The sequence below is a fragment of the Myotis davidii genome, unplaced genomic scaffold (genome assembly GCF_000327345.1).
Source record: "Myotis davidii unplaced genomic scaffold, ASM32734v1 scaffold18, whole genome shotgun sequence".
Lineage (NCBI taxonomy): Eukaryota > Metazoa > Chordata > Mammalia > Chiroptera > Vespertilionidae > Myotis > Myotis davidii.
Genome location: NW_006292696.1, coordinates 60,559 through 82,797, shown reverse-complemented (window position 1 = coordinate 82,797; position 22,239 = coordinate 60,559). Strand labels below are relative to the sequence as shown.

The 22,239-nt window shown below is 41.5% G+C and overlaps 1 protein-coding gene across 4 annotated transcripts in view; it reads right to left on the bottom strand.

Moving 5' to 3' along the window:
- Positions 1 to 5,242: 5,242 nt before the first annotated feature.
- Positions 5,243 to 22,239, bottom strand: part of FBXO38 (F-box protein 38) — a 52,748-nt gene continuing 35,751 nt past the window's right edge. Inside the window, exons 14-22 of one of the 4 annotated variants that reach the window (XR_001514278.1) lie at positions 21,378 to 21,557; positions 19,429 to 19,898; positions 13,243 to 13,343; positions 12,930 to 13,032; positions 9,546 to 9,712; positions 8,157 to 8,302; positions 7,442 to 7,545; positions 6,833 to 6,946; positions 5,243 to 6,084 (exon numbers count right to left, since the gene is read on the bottom strand). Coding sequence is in view for 3 of the 4 variants with exons in the window: in XM_015565599.1 (XP_015421085.1) it covers positions 5,906 to 6,084; positions 6,833 to 6,946; positions 7,442 to 7,545; positions 8,157 to 8,302; positions 9,546 to 9,712; positions 12,930 to 13,032; positions 13,243 to 13,343; positions 21,378 to 21,557 (1,094 nt within the window). In the remaining variant the exon portion in view is untranslated. The other 3 variants (XM_015565599.1, XM_015565600.1, XM_015565601.1) reach the window with 3 other exon arrangements.

Here is a 22,239-nt window from a genome sequence, read left to right as displayed (position 1 = left end):
GCATGGGAGGAGGAGATACTGTAGGAGCTTTATTTCTGTGGAACCAAACCCCTGAGTGTCCAAGGTTCCATTTCCCTTTGTCCCGCCAAGGAAGACGTGTAGCTGGGGCTTCAGCAGAGCTAACATCAAAGCCAGTGTCCGGCATGGAACGGTCCAGTTCAGCCCTAGGCCAGTTCCGTTCATGTTCCCAGCTGCAGTCCATTCGTCCGTTATGTTCTTCCAATGGCCATCTGGGCAAGAGCAAGAGAACAAACTCCTTTGTTTAGGGGATTACGTTTTCCCAAATGTTTGAGGGTGTATAGTGGCGACCCAGTCTGGCTAATGATCTCTATCCCCAGGTTTGACTGACAGGCACCTTTCCCAGTCACCCCAACTTCACTGACCATGCATCTATCTCCCCTTTGTTGGGCCCCTTCCCCTCACTGATCTTTGGGGAATGGATTGGTGGTTCCCTGGGGAGTGAGAAATTTCAGCTTCCTGGTGAAGCTGCCCAGATAACATGCCTAGAATGTCTGGCCTTCCCTTTGCTGCTTTCCCGTTATTTATAACTAGCTAATTACAGCGGTATCACAGGCCCTCAGCGATCTCTGTACCTACCCAAGCTCTCTGAGCCTCACACAGCAGCTTGGGTGGGTAGATTATTGACTTTATTTCATAGAAGAGGAAACAGACTTTGCAGGAACGGTGATTTGCCCAAGGACACAGCATATATGGGACAGAAGTCAAGACTGAAACACTGCCGGTCACTCCAGTCTAACAGTGTTTCCTTCCTCCTCTACTTTAAATTTATTTCATTTCTAAATATGCAAATTCTATATTTGGGGGCGATGTAAATGAGGGGTTATACACATAATATATTTCTTCAGTCCATTCTCATTACAAAAATTTCTAATAATATAAATACAATAAAATACCCTTGACTCCAAAAGTAATTGCTATTACTGCTGGCTTATATCATTCAAGAATGTGTCAGTGCACATACATGGGTAGAAATGGACACATAAAAGCATAAGGTTTTGTTTTCTATAGAAATAAGATGAGACTGTATTAAATACTCTGCAAATTGCCTTTTTCAACATCATTTCACATCAACACGTGAATCTTCATTCTCTTTAGTTGCCCTGTGTGAGCTTAATGGGATAGACGTTGTGTAGATTGCAGTGTTGTCGCTCATGTTGTAGCTGTACCCCGTGTCTGAGAGGGCACTGGAGGCATCAGGAGAGCTGCCGCCGCCTCTTTCTGGGCCTGTGCTGACCATCTGAAGGTCAGCTGGGTGGCTTCAAGTTTAAGGGGCGGCAGCAACTCCGACTTGGCAGCTTCACTGCGGGGAGGGCTGCCCTTATATGGCTCCCACACCTCCTCCCTTCCTTTGAGGGGCTGGGACAATTTGCTCAAGTTGCACAGGCTTTGGGGTCAGACTGCCACTTCCTGCTTCCACCGCTTCCTGGATTTGAGTTTTTGAGCCCGATTTTTAACCCGCTCAACCCTAATTTCCCCAACAGTAAAGTGGAGGCCATAATAGCCAGACACATTTTGAAGTGTTAGTATGAGGATGTATAGAAGCACGGTAAATACTTTTAAACATGCTTTCGTAGTATCATCATTTCCTCTTAATGCCCTCACCGGTTCTCTGCTTCCTACCATCCTGGTATACGGCCAAAGGAACCGAAGGTTATGGAAAGACTAGAAAAACAGAAAACCTTTCTAATGAAGGGGTGACCATGGAGCGATACCACCTTCACCCGTCACACTTTCCAGTGTGCTGACAGCTCTCGGGCCTTCGTGACTGCCCTGTGCAGTGGGCATATTACCTATTCACCGTTAACCATTTTACAGATGAGAACACTGAGGCTCCAGAGTCAGGCTTGTGACCATCTCCAAGTCACCTAGCAGTCAGTTGAGGGTATCAGAATCTGAACCCAGGCCTTCTGAATCCAAATGCGGAGTCCCTGTGAGAACTGTGGTACCTGCTCCTATTTAGACACCTGGCCACGCTGTGAGAGAAACCCGATTCTTTCTCTAACATTCACATTAATTCACGAATCCATCCATGAAACATTCCCTAAGGCCTTGTAAAAATGTGCCAGCTCCACATCCTTAAAGGATGCAGGATGACTTAGTTCTCTGATATCGGCAAATCTTCCAGTCTGTAAACGAAAGATGGCTTTTTTTTAAGTGGTTGGAAACAAATCAAGAAGTATTTTGTGATGTGTGAAAATTATGTGCAGTTCAAATTTGTGTCCATAAATAAAGTTTTGTTGTAACACAGCCACACCCATTTGTTGATGGATCCTCTATGGCTGCTTTCACACCACAAGAGCTGAGTTGAGCAGTTGTCACAACTGAGATAAAAATATTTACTATCTGGCTCTCCACAGAAAAAGTGTGCTGATCCTGCTGGTAGGCAATCACTATCTAGCCATTCATTTCATAGACATCTACCAAAAGCTTTCTATAGTATGTATCTTCCAAATTCGGTGTTTTCAGTTAGTCCAGTCTGGGCAGCTGTAGAATGACTGCAGCGCCCCCTGCTGTACTTGTTCTAACAGTGCATTAAGTGAGACAGATCAACAAAAGTTGGAAAGCAGCGACCTCTAGTGGCTCCTCTAAGCATTAGTTAGATCCGCGATTTTCACACAGTGGTTTAGCACTGACCGGAGAAACAGGAGGTCATGCTTGATTCCCTGTCTGGGCACATGTCCAGGTTGCAGGCTCGATCCTCCGTGGCGTGCAGGAGGCAGCTGATCAATGATTCTCTTAGCATTTATCTTTCTATCTCTCTCTCCCTCTCCCTTCTTCTCTCTGAAATAAAAACATATAAAAATATTTTTTGAAAACATGCAATATCTGACTAAATATTTAGTCAGGGTCTCGGACCTCTTTTCCCTTAAATTGTCAAGTTAAAAAAATGACAAGAGCCAACACAACAATAGCTGTCCCGTATGAATGAACCCAAAGTATACCTTTTTTGGGGTCAGATCTGCAAAAATATATTTTTTTGGTATGCCACAGAATTTAGTAGTATATGTGTTCCAGGAGAGGAAAAAAGTTGAAAATTGCTGAGTTAGATTATTTGGGGACAGTGAAAAATGAGGTTTGGATTTAATCTTAAAATGAAGGTTGGGGATTTGTATTATTTTGAAGCATCTAGAATGTTCTATATTTTTTTCAGTCTTTTTTTTTTTTTTTTTTTTTTTAAGTATATTTTATTGATTTCTTACGGAGAGGAAGGGAGAGAGATAGTTAGAAACATCGATGAGAGAGAGACATCGACCAGCTGCCTCCTGCACATCTCCTACTGGGGATGTGCCCGCAACCCAGGTACATGCCCTTGACCGGAATCGAACCCGGGACCCCTCAGTCCGCAGGCCGACGCTCTATCCACTGAGCCAAACCGGTTTCGGCTTTTTTCAGTCTTTTAGTGATCACCGTTCTAACCTGGAGAATGGATCACACTCTTAGTTAAAAGGAAGGCTAGCTGAGTTAAAAGCAAGGTACTAAAGAGATGACTGAATGCAGTGCCTAACATCCTTCCTAATGTAATAGGAAGAATTTTAAAAGCCTTTGCAGAAAGACACTGATTATCATTCACACTATTTAGTGTTAGGAAAACTGCTGGCACCCTTCATTTCTGTGGACATGAGATAAAGGCAGCCCCTGGGAGTCAGGTACTTAGATTCTTGTGCTACCTGGCCTTACCCAGCTCCTGACCATCGGTGAGCTTTCCCCTCCCTGGCCTTCAGTTATCGCCTGTAAATGAGGGGGTTGGACTACATAAGCTCTCAGGGCCCTTACCCCTCATCCTATATAACAAAAGCCTAATATGTTAAGTGTCCAGTCGTCTGGTCGGCCCTTCAATCAACCAAAGTGTAATAAGCTAATGATATTCTAAGGCTGCTCAACCGCTTGCTGTGACATGCACTGACCACTAGGGGGAACTCTGGTTAGCTTGCTGCTGGGGTCCAGCCACTGAGCGAGATGGGCCGGACATGCCCTGGAACCTTCCTGCGGTCCCTCCCCAGCTGGCCAATCTCCTACCCTCCCTGGCCTGGTGAGCATGCACTGGTGGGGTCCCTCGGCCTGGCCTGTGCCCTCTCGCAATCTGGGACCCCTCGGGGGATGTCAGAGAGGCCGGTTTGGCCAGATCCCGCTCAATGCAGAAGCTGCCCCCTCGTGGTCAGTTGGTCAGTGCGCTTAGCCAGAAGCTGGGCTCATGGCTAGTGAGTGCAGCAGAGGTGGCAGGAGCCTCTCCCGCCTCCAGGGCAGCACTAAGGATGTCCGACTGACGGCTTAGGCCCACTCCCGAGTGCATGAATACCGGGCCTCTAGTATAGACCATAATTACATAATCTAGTCACACACCACTTAACGAGGGGCTTATGTTCTGAGAAATGCATTGTCTGGCAATTGTCACTGTGCAAACATCAGAGTGCACTTACACAAATCCAGGTGGTACAGCCCTACTACTGCAACTGTACGGACTAGATTTTCCTAGACTGGCAGCCCAGGGTTGTTTACACCAGCATCACCACACAGTTGTTTTGTGCAGGTTTCAGCCTATCAGTAACCAGTGTTGTGGTTGGACCGGCCCTTGTGGTTCTGATTGCAAGAGGGCCCTTAGCAATAACCATCAGGAGAACTTGGAGATGAGGTTTATTACAAGACCTGGAAATCACACAGCACACCTGGGGCCACACGGCAAGTCCAAGGGTGGAAAGAGCAAGGGGCTGGGGTTCTGCTTTCATTGGGCTGGAGGGTGGGGGCCCAGGGTTTCAAGGGCTCATTCTTTATGGTGAATTTAAACTGTAAGAGCAGGAATATACAGTGTGGGAAGACAAAAATCAAGTAGCCCAAATGGTCAGTTACTGGTCAACCAAGATCTCAAAAACAAAGGCACTTCAGAGGGGGGATGCGGCCTGGCTCCTAGACCTCATCCCGTTCAGCCATCTTCGAGATGGATGTCTCTGTAGTCACGGCTTACACTGCAGTAACGTGTTGGGCTAAGATTTTACCAGATGGCTGACATCACCAGGGGACAGGAATGTTTTAGCTCCATTATAACCTTATGATTCCACCAGTGCACACGTGGCTCGCTGGGCCTGGAACAGCATTATACAGTACATGATTCCATGAAAAGTTTCTAAGATTTCTCCCCCACACCTCCAGTTTAAAGCACATTCCTTCTCTGCATGCTACTTGCTATTCTTCTTGACAAAGAGGGAGTCAGGCCCAAGGCAAGAGAAAAGTTTTTAGCAAACTTTTATTTTTATATTCAAGATAAAGCATGTACACAATTGAATGTGGAAATAAATAACTAGAAATGCTTTGGAAACTTTCCCATTTCTCTCTCAAAACTGAGTTGTTTTATAAACTCATGAGTCTTTTTACTTGATTTTAAGAAATATGGCAACTATAATACCAAGAAAGAAAAAACACCACAATTTTGTACAGAAACATGTAGCCACCTCTGACTATAGGGTTTCAGCTTAATAGTAGCACAAAGAAAGCACACAAGACACAAAGACTCTTCAACAGATTTACTCAAACTGCTTCGCTCGAGAAGAAAAGGCACAGATTTAAGGGGGTGACAATGATTATGAAGAATATAGTAAATGGAGGCTCAGCCAGTGACTTTATAAACTAAGTCAAGAAAATGAACTCCTTCCAATGATCTGCCTTCATTAAAATGAACTTTTAAATTAAACTGTATAAACATATGATATACAGTTGGTACTCAGGAAGTGTCTTTGTACAGCTCCTTATGTACAAATCTTTGTATACAGCTTCAGTGTTCCTGATACATTTCCTGCAACACACTGAGCCGCAGTCCCGAGTCCCCGGGGCCTCTCTGGCAGCTGTACGGCCCCTGGCTCTGCCAAAACAGCAGGGAAATAGGAGGGACCAGTCAAATGTAGTCATCTTCAACCGGCTCTCCATTGACATCACAGTAGTGGATAAAAATTGCCACCACTCGCTGAAACACCCCCTTCTTCATCTGACGCATCTCTGAAATTTCTTCTCCGATTGTCTCCATACAGATGTCTGCTGACAGCTGCCCTTTCCTTCGAGGAGCATAGATGGTGCCTTGGAAATTAGAAAGAAAAGGGGAAACGTATTATTATCAGATGCATTTGGAAAGCCGCTTGATTAAGCTGGTCCATGAGATGTGCCTCTATACGGTCATGCACTGCCATTGAGAAAGGTACAGCTCCTGGACTGGGTCCCCGTCAGCTTAGTTACATGCCCCATTTGATGCTAAGGCAGCACACATGATTAAAGGCCGGGGTGGAAATGCCCCAGAGAGACTAAGTCAGTCACAGACCTACATGGAGCTTTTAAAACCCATTTACTCATAAATTAGTTTTTTAAAACATCCTGCAAGTAGATATTCTATTGTGCTAACAACCAGAACTTCATTCAAAATGTCCTTCAAGTCCCTCTTCCCCCTCCTGAACATCTCCATCTAAATCCTAAGTTCCTACATGCTACCTAACAAGGTGCTGCTCATAAGTAGCAAAAGAATAGTGTGACTGGAACACATTTGAAATAATATAAGTGACAATAAGGAGTAACAACATTTATCAACAGGAAATTAAAAAAATCGATAGAAAAATCTGTCTGAAGGAATCCTTCCCACCAACCTTCAGAGATCCCTCGTAAGATTATTTATTGCTGGGAGAGAACTAAGCAATAACACAACACAAATTAAAACATCCACATAGGAAGTGAGTTAACAGCCACACTGCTCCCAACTCTCAAACGATACGTAAGTATCTAACACAGCAGGACACGCTCAAACCAGCGAACACAAATCAAGTCAGGTCATAATTACTTTCTTCATCATCTTCGAAATCGTATCTGGCGAAGCTGTTGGGTTCTGCTGCCCGTAGTGATCTCAACCAGGGGAAGTCAGAAATCATGGAATACGGAGCGCCATCCACAACCCCTGGAAGGAGACAGATGAACAGTGCTACTGCTGCGGAGGCAACGGCAGGGCAACACGCAGCATTCTGTAGGCAGAACATCAATGTGCTTTTGTCCCTTTTTCATGGCTGAAAAAGCACTGGACCAGTGCTGGTTTGCTCCTACTTGGTCATGGGATCTTGCTCACCCTTTGCTTTCATTAAGCCTCAGTATTTTTCTCTCTATATGTATAAAATAAAGAAGTTGAAGCAGGTGCCCTCAAGTCACTTCCAACTCTCAAACTATAGCAAGTTTCAATTTTCTTCTACTCTTCGTTTGGACACAGTTTCTGATTAGTTTAGGGATGGTAAAGACTCAGTCTGGGAGAGAGCTTTTACCTGGTTCCTGCTACCTGCAGACACTCAAAGACTCCATCACTCTGCCTCCCTTAAGGATCCCATTCCTATCTTCGCTAAGGCATGCCTCTCCATCCAGTTAGTTAACAGCTCTTTAGCTTCCCAGCCATCTAACTGCTCACCTTCTAAAGTATAGATGTCTCGGCCCCAGGGGTACTTGGGGTACTTCTTCAAGTCATCTTCAGTTCGTGAGGCTTCGGGGAAGAATTCATACTTAATGAGCTCTCTAGAGGCAACAAGAAAAATCAAACAAAAACTATAAAACTGGAAATAATGTTGAGGTGTGGGGTACAAAGGAACTGTCAAAATTGTGCCAGGCCTAGATTCTAATGACTATCTCAGGAATTAAATATGAAATACCTAACGGAAGAAGGACACACTCAAACTAGAGAATACACATCTAGTCAGGTCAGAAGAACTTTCTTCACTATCTTCAAAATCCTATCAGGTAAAGAAACCATTGTCCAATCAAATATCTTGTGTGTGGTGCTTAATGTTTATATATCAAGAAGTCTAATTTTCTGATGATGTAAAACATTAGTTTTAAGATTTTTAATCTGACCTTTTTTTCCATGCCCTAGGGTTAAAGAAATGAAGTCAAACGTTCATGTACAGTCTGTTCTTGAAATTTTTCTTTACATTTGAAAATAAAAAACTGCAGATACACATGTATGCTTTTTAGTGTAAGTCCTCATTCCCTCAGTTTCTCACATTGCATTTCATGCTTCGCCTTAAAAGCCCCATGAGACCATTTAAAATAAAGAATAAGTAGGACTTGTTTCCATGGCCCTCGCTCGCAAGAGGAACTGAAGAGGCTGGGGGCCACGGGTTACTTACTGATTGATGTTTGCTATGGTGTCCATCCAGCTGCGAATGCGCACCTTGTTCCGCACATTGGGAGGGTTACTGAACTCATGGATGATACAGATGTGGTAGGGGTAGGGGCCACTGAACAGCTTCTGCTCCAATGTCAGCGTGTCCACCTATGTAAGAAGCAGAGCGCACTGTGGGCCCAGAACAGAATTACCGAGAACTCTACCTCCTAGAGCCTGGACAATCTTTCCTGGGACCTACATTTTAAAATCTTTGCTGATTTGAAAATCAAATATCACATTCAGTCCTGAACATAGCTTGCCATGCTGGGGGTGAGGCTTAGCAAATTCTTCTCTCTTGCAAGCTCAGTGACTTACATATCTCTGTTAAATAAATGCCTATTAAACAGAGCATCCAGAATTAGGTAACTGATCCCAGGAACCCACATCTGAGTATGTCCTTCACAGGCTCAAGTATTGATTGCATCATAGACAGAGTGTGCAGTACCAGATGCCCTATTCAAACTGATTCCAGCTGCCTGCCCCCTCGCAGCCTGTGTTCACATTGCTTTCTTCTCATGGAACGCCTCTTCCTCACCTCTCCTTATGAAATCCCACTCTGCCATCTCAGTGACATTCACACCTACCTCCTTCTCAGAAAGACTTCAGGGAAGTGTTTTTTTCAGGCCCAGAATATTAGAGACACTCAACAAGCAATTTGTTTGTTCAAATCTCTCTTATGGGGCCAGACTCTGACACTGACTGTAAAGACTGTTTAATGATTCCTTTCAGCTTTCTTTACGCATTAAGCACAGTCTTACATATAATGCTCACTTTATTTTTTGTTTTAATGAGAAATAATTGACACACATCACTGTATAAATTTCAGGCACACAGCATGTTGGCTTGGTTTACGAATATTTTGAAATTATTACCCCAACAGGTTCAGCTAACATCCATAATTTCATATAGATACAATAAAAAGTTTACTCTTCATAATAATGAAAATAATGATTGCTACTACATGCCAGCAACTGCTCAGCACTTCACACGTCTAAATTAACCATCACAAGAACTAGGTTTTTATTCTACTTTTACAGATGGAACTAAGACAGAAGTTAAGTAATCAGCTACAAGTCAGTAAACCAGGATTTGAATCAGGCAGTCTGAAAACAGACTTGTTGAGTAATAATTGCCCTCATCACAGAACTTGCTAAAAATCCACAAAACTCTAGCAGAGAAGCATGAATGAAGATCGGCAAAGTCTCCTACCTAGGTTAAAAGAATTCTTTAGAATCTAAAGAATCATCACTGTGGGTTGAGCATATGAACATGCCAAATCCACAAAGGTTGAAGACTAAGAAAAAATATCACTGCAATACATGTGTCATCAAAAAGGGGCTGAGCTTGGTACCTGCTGCATTGGGCGTAGGTATATGATGCGGTTTCTATCAGGAGGAATCCGTAGTATCTGGTCTAGTACCTGATCCATGTTCAGTTTCTTGCATTGTGCATAGTCAAATCGGTTTACAAGTGGTGCATTTTCTACTTTTAAATGCTTCAGTACCCTGCACCTGGTAGCTACAAAATGAAAACAATGGTAAGTTCTACAAATAATTTATGCAAAGTAATAGAGCAATGTATAGCCTACTTGGAATCATCTTTGGAGGACTGGCCAACTTCCTTAGCATAAAATACCAGAGATGTAATAAACATCTTTAACAACGGTCACGTAATGTCACAAAGTACAACCAACAGTTATCACAATAATCTGAAAATGTGATTCCATCCTGTTTAAAAGGTGGTGGTCACCCATATATATGCTAGAGGGATGTTAAGGTACCTTTTCCTATCTAAGAGTTTACTGGCAAGGAATCTTAAGACCCATAGAATGAGTTGCCTAAACACAGGAATTATTCAGGAAACATTTACAGAAAAGAATGAATGATGGGAATATTAAATTCTAAAATATTATGGGAAATGATCACATAAACCTGGAATAATTGACATATATTACCTTACAGTCACCCACAGAAAATGAAGAGTTGATTTTAACTCCCATCGCAGATATAAAAGCAGAACCTTAAAAGATCCAGCAATATTTGTATATGTTGGTCTGAAGCTGGACAGGCCACTGTGGTTGCCACTAGCCACCAGCAGCTATTTAAATTTAAATGAATTAAAATGAACAACTCAGTTCCTCCAGCACTAGTCACAGTTCAAGTGTTCGACAGTCACATGTGGCCAATGGCTACAGTATCCAACAGTACAGGAATAAAATAGTATGCCACATTGAAAAACAAATCTCTTTCCTTTTTCCAATCTCAAATTTCAATCTGTTCCATTTTATCCCAGAATTAACCTGGTCCAACTCAAGAGAAAATACTATAAAACTATAAGGCTGATATGCCTGATCTTAACTCGTTAAGGGCATCTTCTGTATCGCCTTTGACCAAAATGCCATCATTGTCCCGAGCAATCTGGCCCTGTAATGAACTTGATGTTTGAACAATGAGCAAGTCTCCAGCCTTTCAGACTTGTTTCCTCCTTCTGTGACATGGCAGGAGACAGGAAAGGAGGAAAGACAGAAAGAGGACTAGATGGTGATAAGGGTTCAATGGTTCTCTGCTGTAAACACAGAGGGCTAGGTTGGTTCTAATCTCACTTAGTCATCTCAGCCCCCCCATAACTTAGCTGGTGTCTAGGGACTGAGCTACTTATCTAAGGTCCTCTGTCCCAGGAGCTGAAGAACTATTTGGTTTAAGGGCAAAAAGCTGAGCCTGAAAGTCATGTGATTCACCACTAAGTTCACAAAAGATACAGGGAGAGTCAAGTGCAGAGAAAACCAGTCAGATTCTCAGAGCACTCACAGTAGAAAAAGGAATGAGAAGTCAACCCCCAGAGAAGAGGGTTGAGAGGTAAATTCTCAGACCTCAGAGGGCAAAGCTGCAAGCATTGCTGTCTTAAACTAGGCTGAGTTCCTCTGCTGCTATGATCTTCTGAGTATCTAAAGGGCTCCTGTTCTACTTTAGGAGGACACTACAATAGATTATAATTTACTAGAGGCCCAGTGCACGAAATCCATGCACTTGGGATGGGGGAAGGGGTGTCCCTCAGCCTGGCCCTCTAGCAGTCCAGGAGCCCTCGGGGGATATCTGACTGCCACGGAGGCGGGAGAGACTCCCACCACCGCTGCTGCGCTCATCAGCTGTGAGCTTGGCTTCTGGCTGAGCAGCACTCCTGCTGTGGGAGTGCACTGACCATCAGGGGGCAGCTCCTGCATTGAGTACCTGCCCCTTGGTGGTCAGAGCGCATCATAGCAACCGGTCGTTCAGCCATCGGGCTGAAACTGGCTATCCGACATCCCCCGAAGGGTTCTGGATTGCGAGAGGGTGCAGGCCAGGCCGAGGGATCCCATTGTGCACGATCAGGGCTGGGGAGGGACGTGGGAGGTTGGCCAGCCAGGGAGGGACCTCGGGAGGGCTCAGGGTGTGTCTGGCCCATCTCAGTCAGTCAGTCCCGATTGGCTGGAAACCAGCAGCAAGCTCACCTACTGATCAGAGCATCTGCTCCCTGGCAGTCAGTGCACGTCATAGCAACTGGTCATCCGTCTGGCCCCTGGTGGTCAGTGCATGTCAGAGCGAGCAACTGAGCAACCTTAGCATATCATTAGCATATTACGCTTTGATTGGTTGAACGGCTGACCAGACGACAGGACACTTAGCATATTAGCCTTTTATTATATAGGAGAATTAGATGTTTCAGGACCTTATTGGTTGGAACAGAGAAAAGTACCACCTCTTAAGAGTGAAATGAACCTAGGGTTCCCAGATCTGGTGTTTTCTAGAATTCAAGGGAGTGGTTAAGTGTTTAAATGTTTTATTTCTCCTTTCTAAGATTCTCCTAGTTTATGACAAAATATTTGGTAACAAGAAATGATTTTCTTGTTCTGTTTACTACCAGTATTACAGAAGAAGTGCAAAAAAAAAGAAAGCCCCTAATTATTTTCTTTGCAATACTAATATAACAGAAATTAACATTAGGCTTTTACTAGAGGTCAGACCCTCTACTGTATGTGCATATATTATGTACATATACATACCCACATATCAATTACCACATTTAACCTTCATAAGTGCTTTATAAGGTAAGCATAATCATGCATACTTTACAGACTGAAAAAAAAAAACCCACAGAGAATATATAATTCCCATGGCAAGACATGATTCAGATCCTCACAATTTTACATGGATAGCTATCAAAAATATAATTTTGAGTGGAATGGAAAAACAAACAGATCATGTAAAGGACATATTATGTACCTAGAATTTTAAAAGCTCACACAAAATAATACCCTACTATTTGTTCAGAGATAAACATGTATACAAGCAAATACATGGAAGGCTATATATTAAATACACGGGCATAGATGGAGGGAGCCGATGGGATTGGCAAAAAGGGGCAGGGCACATGGGACTACAAAGAAAAGCGGGGCTTAGAATAATGATAATAGGCCATGAACTGAGGTTAGGCTTAATCATGTCAACTCCAGAGCAGTGAGGCACTTAACGGCCCAGTTACCGCTTCTCCCAAAACATCTGCACGCAAAACATGTCCAACATCACAAAGATAGCAAATGGCAGAGACAGGCCCCTCGCAAATACTACTGAGTAATTATTTGAGAACTACAGAACGAGGACAGAATTAGATATAATCCAACATAATGATTCCTTTATGCGTCCTTAATTCTTTAAACTCCTTCATGATGCTCTTGTATGACATGGGCCCAAATACATACCATGGATGAACATCATCTTGGGACAGTCTTTTAGCACCAGATCTGTGATTCCACAGTTGGTCATAGTGACTCCAACAAGATTTTTGGACTTTAACACAAGGACCTATAGAGGAGAAAGTTTTTTAAGTTAGATGTCTTTTTCTGTACTTTCTTTGGAAAACTTAAATGTTTTCACTGGCACAAGTGAGAAGCCGTTGTTACCAATTTCTTCCACTTAGAGTAAAAAAAAGTATATAAAGATGGAAACTTCAGTTCCTTTACATTATTCAGGACCCTGGCTGGCCTGAAAGGTAAGGGAGGGCTTTTTCTTCACCTGCACATGGTCATCCTCAATCACAGGATCACTGGTACTGGTGGACTTATCTGCTGTCCGCTTCCGCTTCATAGTATGCCGTGGCTTTGTTTTCGCAACCTCTAGAAAAAGCAAGAGGAACATGGTCCCCAATGGAATACAGTCAGACCACTACTTCCAACTGACTGTTCCCAAACAAGATCGCCCTCCATTACCGCAAACACAGGACCCTTTTCATCCCTGGGGCATTCTGACAATCTAAGGAACATTCCCATCTCTAGTCACTCAAACCAACTGAAATATTATTGGTGAATTAAACTCCCCAGTTTCCTGCTAAATAACTGTAAGTTCTCGACTACCTATTAATACATGCATTTCAATGCCTGACATTTAGAGTGATGCTTTGTCTCCACCTGTTCAGTTTTATTCCATACTATTATCCAATCACCTCCCATTGCCAATGCCTCTGACACCATTAATCATTCTAGCTCCTTCTCCCAGAACAACTTTCCAGACTTCACTTTTGAAAATACTACCCATCCCTGAAAAGACCATCTCAAATGCTACCTGCTCTTTCAAATCACCTGGATTCCCAAACATTATATAGGGTTCTGTAATTCCCTGTATACCTGTTTTGTTTCTCCATTTAAACTAAAAGCTCTTTAAAGGCAACATTACTGTCTTATTTCATTTTTGTATCAATGTCAGCTATTAGCAATGAGCTAAAATGAACATTTATTGAATGAATGGCATTCAGCATTCATTGAATGAATGAATGCATTAGAGCAGCAGTAGCCAACCAGTGGTCCGCAGACCACCGGTGGTCCGTGAGGTCCGAAAGATTGGCAACCGCTGCATTAGAGATAAGTTAAGTGAGATAATAATAATAATAGCAAATATTTACTGAGCACCCACTCTGTGTCAGGCACTTTTCTAAGGGTTTCTTACAACAGCCCTTTGAGAGAGATTTATTATTCTTATTTTACAAATCAAGAAACTGAGACATGGGAAGCTTGTGAAGATGTAACTGGTAGAACCAGGAGCAAAACTCAGGCAATCACTATGTTAGAAAACTTGTAATCCTTTATCTCCCAAACCCTAGTTGGTAAGGCACTAACTCAGTGGTCAGCAAACTGCGGCTCGGCAAACCGTGGCTCACGAGCCACATGCGGCTCTTTGGCCCTTTGAGTGTGGCTCCTCCAAAAAATATCATGTGCGGGCACGCATGTACAGTGCGATTGAAACTTCATGGCCCATGCACAGAAGTCGGTATTTTGTGGAAGAGCCACACTCAAGGGGCCAAAGAGCCGCATGTGGCTCGCAAGCTGCGGTTTGCTGACCACGGCCCTAACTCATTTGCTAGTGTTGTTACAAAACATTTTGCTTAATTTGCAAAGTAAATATGATCTTAAATATAAGTTCTCAATTCATCTCTAAAACTTAACAAGCACATATATATTCTAAACAAGACATGGAAAGCCAGTCCTTGTTTTTGATATTCATTCTCTAGCAAAGGAGACACGGATAAAGTAAGATTGAGCTTCACAAATGAAATCCTATCATATTGCTTTCACACACCACTTCTAGACTACAACACTTCACTTGGTAATTCTTCAACATCAGACATGAAAGATAGGCAAACAAGGTGCCAATTCCCAAAGGCGTGGGGTTAGATGGGAACTCTAAAGAGTTAGTTCAAGTGTGTGTTTTTGACATACCAGAACCTTTCCTCCACCATCTGAAAACTTTGTGAAATTTTACCATGCAAAACAACTGAAATCAGCTGCTTTGGATGAAGCTTAAAAGGGAACCCAAGAGTTCTACCCATCAAACTTCCTCAAATGACCCTGAACCCAAGTAAAGCCCAGGGGTTCTGGAAAAACATAAAAACTCTTGATCTAGGAAACCCAGTGAAGGCCGCTTTCCACAGTATTCCTGCAGGAACTTCGTGTAAAATCTAATTATCTTCATTAACAAGGCATCTTCTAAAGGCGGCATAATTCACGTAACAGACAAAATTCACACACTTTTTACAACCAATAATAGGTCCTGGTTCCCTCTCCCCAAACCACAAAAATGAAAGGGAACAAACACACAAAAAGCACGTCTGTTTCCTTTCTTTTGTGACAGTGTTCAGAACAGAATTCTCTATTAGCGTTCTCCTTTCACAATCCAATTTTCAAACTCTCATGTTCCTGGATTGCTCTCTCCCCTCCCCTTTAATTCATCAGAATAAGTGGTTCAAAATTAAATCTCTTGCTCTCCAGAGTGCCCACACTGGCTGTTTATGTTTTCTAAGAAAAGTTATAAAACGAAATCACACTTTATATATCGATAACCTTGAAAAACAAAGGCTTCCCAATGTAAAAGGAAAATAGAGTTCACCCTGTTTTCTTACACCACCTTCTTTGTGTAGAGATAACTGTTAGTGATTTCATACATACATCACAGCGATTTTCAACCTTACTCATCTTATGGCACACACAAAGTAATATCTAAAATTCTGCAGCACACCAAAAATATATTTTTTGACCTGACAAAAAAAAATGGGTATAATTCTGATTCATTTACACTAGATGGCTACTGTGTTGGTCGTTATCATTTTTAATTTGACAATCTTAGGAAAAGAGGTCAGTGTCCCTATTTAAATAGGTATTGCTTATTTAAAAAATTCTTGCAGCACACCGGTTAAAAATCGCTGATCCACCAGCACCAACATACCTCAAATGATGGTTCCTACCACTGATTAAGTTCACAATTATTCACTGAGCCCCATTATTCTAGAAGCTGGGCATATGATAGCGAACAAGCAGACATTGTCCTTGCCCTCACAGAGCTCATAGTCTATTGGAAAGACAGTAAAACACGAATTACAACATAGTGTAGTTAATATTAGGTTAGAAGGTGCTACGGAAACACAACTGGTTTGCTAAAGCAAACCAATCCAGTGTTAGGTGTCAAGGAAAAAAGTTAGTATTTTATAAGAATCATACCATATCAATCCTAAATGTTATTCTTTGACAATCCAATTACTTATTTTTGTGATATTTATTTTACAAAGTATTATACAATGAGGATAAAAAAAAACTTACAGGCATTTATTATCAAAATAGGAATTCACAAGACAAATAACTATATTAGCTTCTAACATGGTTTTAACACTACATAAGGCCATAAATTGAAAACTAAGTAAAAAACTCAAATGTTTTCTTTAAAGTAATTTTTTAAAAATCCAAAACACTCAATCAAGTTTGTTCCTTTATGAGTTAGATTTTTCTCCATAAAACTTTTAAAGCATGATGGCAATAGATATAAAAAACATGCTAGAGTAAAAATAAGATCAAAGCCATCCAAATAATTTGTTCTTCTTTCCAAAAGATCTGGATAGTATTAAAAGCAGCACTATGACATATCTCCAGAAAATTGTTATTGAAAGTAAATAATCAACCAAAGGACTTGTATCCATGCATATAAGCATAACCAATGGACACAGACAGTAGGGGGGTGAGGGCATATGCCGGGTGGTAGGAGCATCTGGGAAGAGATCAAAGGAGACATATATAATACTTTCAACAATAAAGAACTTAAATTTTTTTAAAAAAGAAAGTAAATGGACATTTGTATTGTGTGTAAAAAATATTAGAAAATAATTAACCTAGCCCTAACTGGTCTGGCTCAGTGGATAGAGCATCGGCCTGTGGACTGAAGGGTCCCGGGTTCGATTCTGGTCAAGGGCGTGTACCTTGGTTGCAGGCTCGATCCCCAGTGGGGGTTGTGCAGGAGGCAGCTGATCAATGTTTCTCTCTTAACTCTCTATCCCTCTCCCTTCCTCTCTGTAAAAATCAATAAATTATATTTAGAAAAAAAAAAGGAAAATAATTATCCTACTATTTACACATCAGCTACATACATGAGAAGTTATCTCAAATAAAAAACAACATGATAACTAATGTAATTTACTTAAAAAAGTAAAAAGTGCTATAAGAAACCTTTTTTTAAAAAATTCTTGGGAATTATTTAACCTAAGAAATGGTTCTAGTCACAAAACAAGTCAGAAGGAAATAGTAAGAGGGATAGCAGAACACACACACACACACACACACACACACACAAAGAAGCAAAGCCCCCTATCTCCCTACGGTTAATATAAATGATCTATGTTAAAAACAAAAATAAAACAAACCAAAACTCCCAAAACAGTAACAACTATAAAATTTTACCAGGAGACATAAGACAAAATAGGAGACAAAGTAATAGTTTCCAAATAGGAAGGCTCAGTGCTGCAAAAATTACAATAATCTTTTCAATCAATGTAATAGAATTCCAAACAAAAACAAGATTTGCTTTTAGAGCTTGACAAAGTTATTTTAAAATACAACTCTAAAAAGTAAATGATAAAATATGACCAAAGAAATTTTGACAAAGAATAATGAAACAGGATAGAGCAGAGGAACAGAATCGAATGCCTAGAGATAAACTTAAGTGTATCAAAGGTACGAGATAAAAGAGCATTTCAAAATAATGACATGAGAATGGATGTCAATAAATAGTACTGACACAACTTGGTGACAATTTGAAGTAAAATATCAAATTAGTTCCCACAGATTAAAATAAAGAATTAAAATAATAAACAAATAAATGAATAAACAAATACAGAAATGTGAACAATTATTTGAAACAGTTGTAGGAAAGGCCTTCCATAGCATAAAAACAAAGGGAAAAAACCATAAAAGTAAACACATAGATCTGACTTTACAAATGAAAAAAAGCTATCAACAAAAGTATCCTAATGGGGAGTTTCTGTTTAATGGGGAGTTGCCGTGTATGGGGAGTTTCTGTGTATGAGCACAAAATTTCCATTTGGGATGATGAAAAGTTCAGATGGATGCTGGTGATGGTTGTACAACAATATGAATGTGCTTAATGCCAATGAACTGCATACTTCAAAAAGGTTAAAATGGTAAATTCCATTATGCATAAAAAATATCATAAAGCATTTAAAATTCAAGCCAGTCATCATGACAGAACTAGTTTTTGCAAAGCATAATGAAATCTTCAAACAAAACTCATATATATGTTTTAATATGAGTTTATGCTACTATGAGAATTAGCACATAATTAAGTTCTCATATTTATCTTAAAAGAGCTTATTTTTTGTTAGTTTAATTCCACATGATGCAATCAGGTCTACTTAGTATATAAAAAACATAAACTCTATGTGTTGGGGGGATTGTAAGATTTTGAAATTGAGGGAAACTTGGATAAAATTAAAATATATTATTATTTATTGATAGGTACACATGACTTAATAAAGACAGAGATAACTTAAAGATAAAGTCTGATATAAATAGAATTATGACTAAGCAATGTGCTCACCCCACCCAACTCAATTCCTTAGTTTTCACATTATAAATATTAATGGAATTATATACATTTATTTTGAGTATAACTTTACCAAAATAATCCTCAGCTAAACTACTTACCTGCTTATATCCTGGCAAATGTAACTAGAAACAAAACTATACTTCAGAAAACATTACTAGGTAACCACAGAGGCAGATGTAGGGGTATATCCATACATGTTCCCACAGCCCCAGCCACTTCAGGTCCTTACCTTCTGGCTAAGGTTCAAAACGTCACCCACAGTGAGACTTCCCTAGTGTGGGGGGTGGCAGTAGAGTTTATCCATTGGGGCTTACACATCAAAATCAGTGTTGTGTTTAGGGTCAATATACACAGTAATACTTTTTTCTTAGAAACAACTTCCTGAGTTTTCCTGTGTTGGATGCTTTACAAGCTGTTTTACACACCCTTCCCTCCCCCAATCACTGCTGAAAATTAGCTCAAAATCTGTAGGATCACAGAACACCAACATAGAATTCAGTTTGCCTCACTGGATTTATGTAGGAAAATGTATGGAATGAGCTAATGCCCTTCTCCAGTCCTAACCTGCAGTTGCTAGTCCTGGCAGCATTGTCATACCTGACTCAGATACCAGCGGTACATGGGAGAGTCTGCTCCTGGCCCTTGTTAGGGGCCTCCGAGGGTAGTCTTCATTAGACTGCACGTCACAGCTCTCAGGCTGGGAGCTCCCCCTCCTGTCCTCACCTGTAGCCCCAGAGCCACTCCCATTAGTCCTCTCATCATGTGCTGGGCCTGAAGACCCCCCTTGTGGCAGAGTCCTAAAGGAAAAGGCGGATCTCGTACCATCCGGGCCATTCACAACACAGGCTCGGCTGGTTGAAGGACGTTCCTCATCAGAACACCTGCTAGTTCTCCTTTGGGATTCCTGGGGCCTGTGACAGCAGCATCTGGGGCAGACAGCACTCTCTGCATCTCCCTCCTCCATGGCCTCAGAGTCCTCTGACCCAGCGGGGGAGCAGACACTTTTCCGCTGCTGTTCACCGTCCTTACACAGTCAGGGCTTTGAGAAGCAGTGCTGAGTGAGCTGGAGTTTCCCACTGTGCTGGCGGTGGTGCTGCTGCAGCTGGGATACACATCCTTGTTTTTTTTCTTTTCAGGAATATCCCTAGCTGCTTTCATATCGGCTTTGATCTGCTCACTGGTGACCTGACAGCCTTTCTCACAGCTGCTTTCCTCGAGGGGAAACTGCTTCGATTGGCCCATCTGATGGGAGTTGTACCTCTTTCGAAGTGGAGTCTTGCCTTTTCCACTTACTGCTTATAGAAAAAGAAGAATGGCCCAAGGAAAAGAAAAGATTTCAGTACAAATTCTGGACAAAAGGCAAGAATAAATTTGGAACAGGAAACAATGCACACTAATTTTCCTAAAGTATAATGGTGACCACATCACTCAGTTACTCAAAAATTCTCTATGGCTTCCTAGTGCTTTCTAGGTTTATACTCCTCAGCTCAGTATGATCTGATTTCATACTTATATTCTATTCTTCTCCCCTCTGCATACATCCTATACCCCAGCCCAAACTTTTCCCCAACTATACCCCTGCCTTACTCCCTCAGGGCCTTTGTTCTCACCAATTCTTCAGCCTTGGACCTCTGTTCAATCTGTTCTGCACCCCCACCCCCAAAACCACTGTAATACATTCCCTGTGGTATTATTATACATGTTTCTGACCTGACACTTCAATCAGACTTGAGGTTCCCCAGAGAGATTATGCCTTACTCATCTCTATCCCTCATGGCATCTAACACAGTTCCTGGGGCACGGTAAGGCTCAATGAATATATAAAGGATACATAAACAAATCATGTTTTATCAGGCTGGCAGAAGATCTAGTTTCTACATTCAGAAACTGAACTTTCTAGGAGACATAAGTTAACCAGCTGGTCACACTACTCCTAATTTCAGTTTCCATTAAAGCTCCTTTCAACCACAGTGTAAAGATATCGAATTTCTTAAAAGGCATAAAATAAGAATTGTGTGATTAGTCAATGGTGAGTAAATTTCCCCAGTCTCAAGAACTGAGCTTTCCGTACACAGAAGTGTATATATATTTCAGGTTTTGTGTTAAATGTATAATGAACTAAGCATTCAAACATATAAAGGGGAGAGTACCCAAGAAAAAAAAGAGTGCAGAATTTTTAAAACCTCATCCTTTGCTGAAAGCGGTAAGCATATGGTTCTGAGAAACAAGAGGAAAGGAAAGACAAGGAAGTACGAACCTAAAAGTTAAGAGAATTATAGTTTTCTGGTGAAGCAAATGGCAGAAGGCTGTGGACCAGATTTGAAGAGAGGCAGGGGATTATAGGAACATACCCAAAAGGACTCTCCAAGCACCAAACCAGCCACCAACATTCACTAAGCACAACTGGACAGGTTATGAGCTGGGGAATGTCTGTGTGCTCATTCCTCTGGATGGCTCATTGACTAAGCCCTCTCTAACCCCTAACCCCTTGACATCTCCACTTCCTAAAAGCCTTAGGAGTCACAGTCCTCATGTCTTCTCTTCCCGGAGCCCCAACTCCACAATATTTTTGTTGTGCTCCACTCGCCCTAGATAGCACACCCTGATTCCACTCTCATTTGAGCTACTGCCTTTCCTGCTCCTGTCACATTTCGTAAGGAGATGTGAACTGAACCACAAGCCATGGTGGGACATCTGATATAAATAAAGGTCATGTGTGTCGGGACTCATGACTCTCACTTAGTAGGTCGGGGCACGACAAAATCTCTCACCTGACAATTCCCTGGACTGCTCTGACTCTCTCTTTTTTTCTTCCCGCTCAGAGAAACGCCGAGTACCATTCTTAGGAATCCAGACTTCTTGGAGCTCTAGACTATCTTCCTCATCATCACTCTCTGAATCATGAACAGTAATTGGGGTTGGTTTTACTACACGCTGAAGCCCACTGGGTCCTAAAACAAAAAGCACAGGAGTAAGTTATTTTTTTGCCCAAGAAAAGCTCTCATTCTAAGTACTGTTTCCAGGAACCTGGGCTCACACACATGCTTTGGTTCTATGGAGCCTCCCTTATCACTCATTTTAATGGAATATACATTTGGATGAGATACTGTGAAAGCACTTTAACTCTAAAGCATTATATAAACATTAAGTATGATTAACATGTCAACAAACTTTATACATTTCTGAAGACAAATTAAAACAGATTATATGGCCTCTCCCTACAGGATCTTCACTATTTGAAAATGTCATGTAAGTCGCCCTGGCTAGTGTTTCCCAATGGTTATAATATCGGCCCATATACCAAAGGGTTTTGGATTTGATTCCTGGTCAAGGGCACTTACCTGGGTTTCAGGTTCACTCCGACCCCCAATTGGGGTGCATGTGGGAGTTAACCAGTCGATGTGTCTCTCTCAGCATTGATGTTTCTCTCTCTTTCTCCCCCTCCCTCCCTTTTCCCCTCTCTCCCTATCTCTATGAAAAGCAATGGAAAAAATATCCTCAGGTAATAATTAACAAAAAAAGAAAAGAAAGAAAAGGAAAAGTCACATAAATCATGCTAATATCCTATCTAATAAAAGACAAAAATGGTAATTGGCGTACGACCAATACCCTTTTCATTGGCTAATCAGGGCT